We start from the raw sequence: 3,484 nt of genomic DNA, 5'->3' as shown, positions 1-3,484 counted from the left end.
TCAGGAGCATCTGCTGTTCCCACAGTGGGAATATTGTGCCAAGGTTGGTAACCCATGAGCACCTAGAAGGGGGACGTCTTGATTGCATCATGATATCTATTGTTATGCGTGAATTCTGCTAGTGGTAGATGATGTGTCCAGTCTGTTGCTCAGTGATTGCAAAAGATCCAAAGATACAGTTCCAGGTCTTGATTGACACGTTCTGACTGTCCATCAGTTTGAGGATGAAATGCGCTAGAGATGTTCTGTTTGATGCCTAGTTTAGTGCATAGTTCCCTGAACATTTGTGATGCAAACTGTGGTCCTCTGTCAGAGATAGCTTTGACAGGCAATTCAAAGCGTTGGAAAACATGGTTCTGATACAGGGTAGCTGTCTCAGAAGCTGTTACTGTCTTGTTGCAGGGGATGAATACTGAGGCTTTGGTACAGTCATGGTCCATAACCACCAGACAGCTGTCAAAGCCGTTGCTCCGAGGAAGATCCGTGATGAAATCCATGGCAATGGATTGGAATGGAAGGTGATATTCCATTGAGATGGGTACTAGATCCAGGGAATTTCTATGTGTGATGACCTTATTTTCTTGGCAAGTTGCGCAATCAATGACATATTCACTGACATTGTGTGCAAGAGTGGGCCACCAATAGGTTCTTTGCAGGATCTCCTGAGTCTTGTATCGCCCAGGGTGTCCTGTGGTAGGGGAATCGTGGGCTTCCTGGATAAGATCCTGTCAAAGTTTGGTGTCCTTGGGTATGTATTGATGGGTTCGAGGTTCTGAATGGCTTGAATGAAGACTTCTGTTGGAAGAAGGACTTCTTCCACAGGAAGTTCACCCCCCCTGATGCATCTTGATCAATACGTGATAGGGTGTCTGCTTTGCCTAAGCGAGTTCCTGGAACATGGTGAAGACAGTAATTGAACATAGACAGGTATAACACCCATCATGCTTGCTGAGGGTTTAGTTTCTGGGGGTCTTTGAAATAGGTCAGATTCACGTGATCTGTCAATACTTCCACTGGTTCAGTGCATCCTTTGATGTAGTGGCACCAAGCTTTGAAACATCTGATGATTGCCAAGAGTTCTCGATCGTAGATTTCGTACCGTTGTTCTATGGGAGAGAATGACTGGGATAGGAAAGCACATGGATGCCATCTTCCATCAGATTGTTTCTGAGATAGGATACCACCAGAAGCTTTCAGAGAAGCATTGGACTCTATTTGGAATGGTTTGGTAACATCAGGTTGTACCAAGAGTGGTCTAGTCTTGAAACATTCCTTGAGTTGATTGATGGCTCTATTGTGATCATCAGTCCAACTCCACTTGATCCCTTTTACCAATAGGTCGAATAGGGGTCGTGCTACTTTGGAGTATCCTGGAATGAATCTTTGGTAGAAATTGGCAAAACCTAGGAACCTTTGTAGTGCTTTGACACTGTCAATCTTTGGCCAATTTAGTACTGCTGATACTTTATCTTCTGCCATCCCTATTTGTCCTGGGCGGAGAATAAATCCTAGGAATTTGACTTCTGATACATCAAAGAAACATTTCTCCGGTATAAGGAACAGATCTGATTCTTTCAGGCGCTGAAGAACCAGTTGAGTTTGTTGTTGATGTTCCGCAGGGTCAGTAGAATAGATGAGAATATTGTCAATATAGATCACAAGCCATCCTTCTAGCAACAGATCTGCAAAGATGCCATCCATCATAGCTTGGAAGGTTGCCAGAGAGTTTGTCATTCCAAAGAACATGACTGTTGGTTTGAATAGCCCATGAGGGGTGATAAAAGCTCCCTTCCATTTATCACATTCTTTGATGTGCACATTGTTGTACCCTGCATGTAAATCAAGCTTGGTGAACATAGTTGGTTTGGCAGTGGCAACCTGATCTAATAGATCTTCTACTCTTGGAATAGGATAGGCATTCTTGATGGTGGCGTCATTGAGTTTCCTGTAGTCCTGGCATGGTTGGAGATCTACAGATTTCTCATTGACAAAGAAAAATGGGGATGCCATAGGAGACTTTGATGGACAAATGTAACCTTTCCGTAAATTTTCCTTGATAAAGGTATCCAACTGCTTGAGCTTTGCTGGTGATAATGGATAAACCTTGCCTTGCTGGGGTTTGAAATCAGCTTCCAGATCAATGGTATGATCCCAGGGTTTCCATTCTGGTAACCATTCTGCTGTGCTTTTGTTAAATACGGAGAGGAATTTCTCTAGGTATTCTGGGATGTTACTAGCAAGGGTTTTGATTGCTCGCAGGAGTTGATCCCAACAAAAGCGCATCTTTCCAGTGATCCAGTTGATGACTGGATTGAAACGTTTGAACCATGAAAGACCTAGAATGATTGGGTTCCTGTCTAGTACTGTGGCATAAGCTTCTATCTTCATTAGTTGTCCAGATAAGGATATAGTGAAGAAGACTATGTGTTTGATGGCTGCAGCTTTATTTGGTGATCTGTCAACATTAAACACTGGTCTAGGTGCGATACTTTGATGCTGGAGATTGTGATCTCAAGCAAACTGGATGTCAATATAATTCTCCATTGCTCCTGTGTCGAGCAATGCCTTGGTGGTGATGGTTTTGGCATAGGTATTTAATATACAAGGCAAATAAATAGATTTATGAGCTAATCTTGCCTGATATAAATAGTCCTTAGTGCCAATACTTCGATTTGACGTCACGGCGATCAAAGACTTCAAAAATCCTTCTCAGAGGATATAGCTTGAATGTATTCTTCAGCTATCCCTTCCTCATCGGAAGAATCCTTGGTTTCATCCTTCTCCGGGGTGGATGTGCCATGAGATTTGATTGCCCTGATACTGTTAAGGGACCTAACAACTGAGGATCAGGAGTTCAACTGTTGAACTGGTACTAGGACTTATACACGCTATAGTCCTACTGAGACTAAGGTTGCAAACTGAGCTGCTATGTCTGATAGTGGTTTGAGAACGTATACTGGTTGAAGCGAGCTCAGACTGAAGACTAGAATAGACAACTGAGTCTATTACTGAGGACTGTCCCTAAGAAGTGTATGTAGGGAACAAGAGGACAAAACTAAGGTCAGTAACAGGAGGTAGTGCTACTTAAATAACAGAGATAGAGTTTAATAAGTATGAAACACTGAGTTGGATCAGTGATGTATATGAAGCAGGTTTCACTGGGTTGTATCAGTGATGAAGATGAAATGTGATAGAGGTGAAATGCGATGTGAGTAAAACATGATGGAAATGAAACATGATAGATATGAAACACTTGATGTAGGTGAAACATATCAAGTGATGGGATCAGTCATACAGTTACAGGGTCAACGACAAACAGTTAGGAAAGAAAAGAAACCCCCCCCCTCATGCTGTAATACACTGGGTTGTATCAGTGATGAAGGTGAGACATGATAGAGATGTGATGTGATGTAAGTGAAACGTGATATAGGTGAAACATAATAGATATGAAACACTGATGTAGATGAAACACATCAGGTGATGG

General features: G+C 42.4%; 1 protein-coding gene across 1 annotated transcript; it reads right to left on the bottom strand.

The window, feature by feature from the left end:
* Nucleotides 1-939: 939 nt before the first annotated feature.
* FIBRA_08948 (uncharacterized protein) lies at nt 940-2,388 on the bottom strand (the record flags this gene model as incomplete). Its single annotated transcript, XM_012330556.1, has 1 exon — nt 940-2,388. The coding sequence occupies one exon, from the start codon at nt 2,386-2,388 to the stop codon at nt 940-942; it is 1,449 nt and encodes a 482-aa protein (XP_012185946.1).
* Between the last annotated feature and the right edge of the window lie 1,096 nt (nt 2,389-3,484).

Source organism: Fibroporia radiculosa (genome assembly GCF_000313525.1).
Source record: "Fibroporia radiculosa TFFH 294 genomic supercontigs, scaffold5137, whole genome shotgun sequence".
NCBI classification, from domain to species: domain Eukaryota; kingdom Fungi; phylum Basidiomycota; class Agaricomycetes; order Polyporales; family Fibroporiaceae; genus Fibroporia; species Fibroporia radiculosa.
The sequence above is the reverse complement of the archived record's forward strand: the minus strand, read 5'-3'. Positions and strand labels throughout refer to the sequence as shown.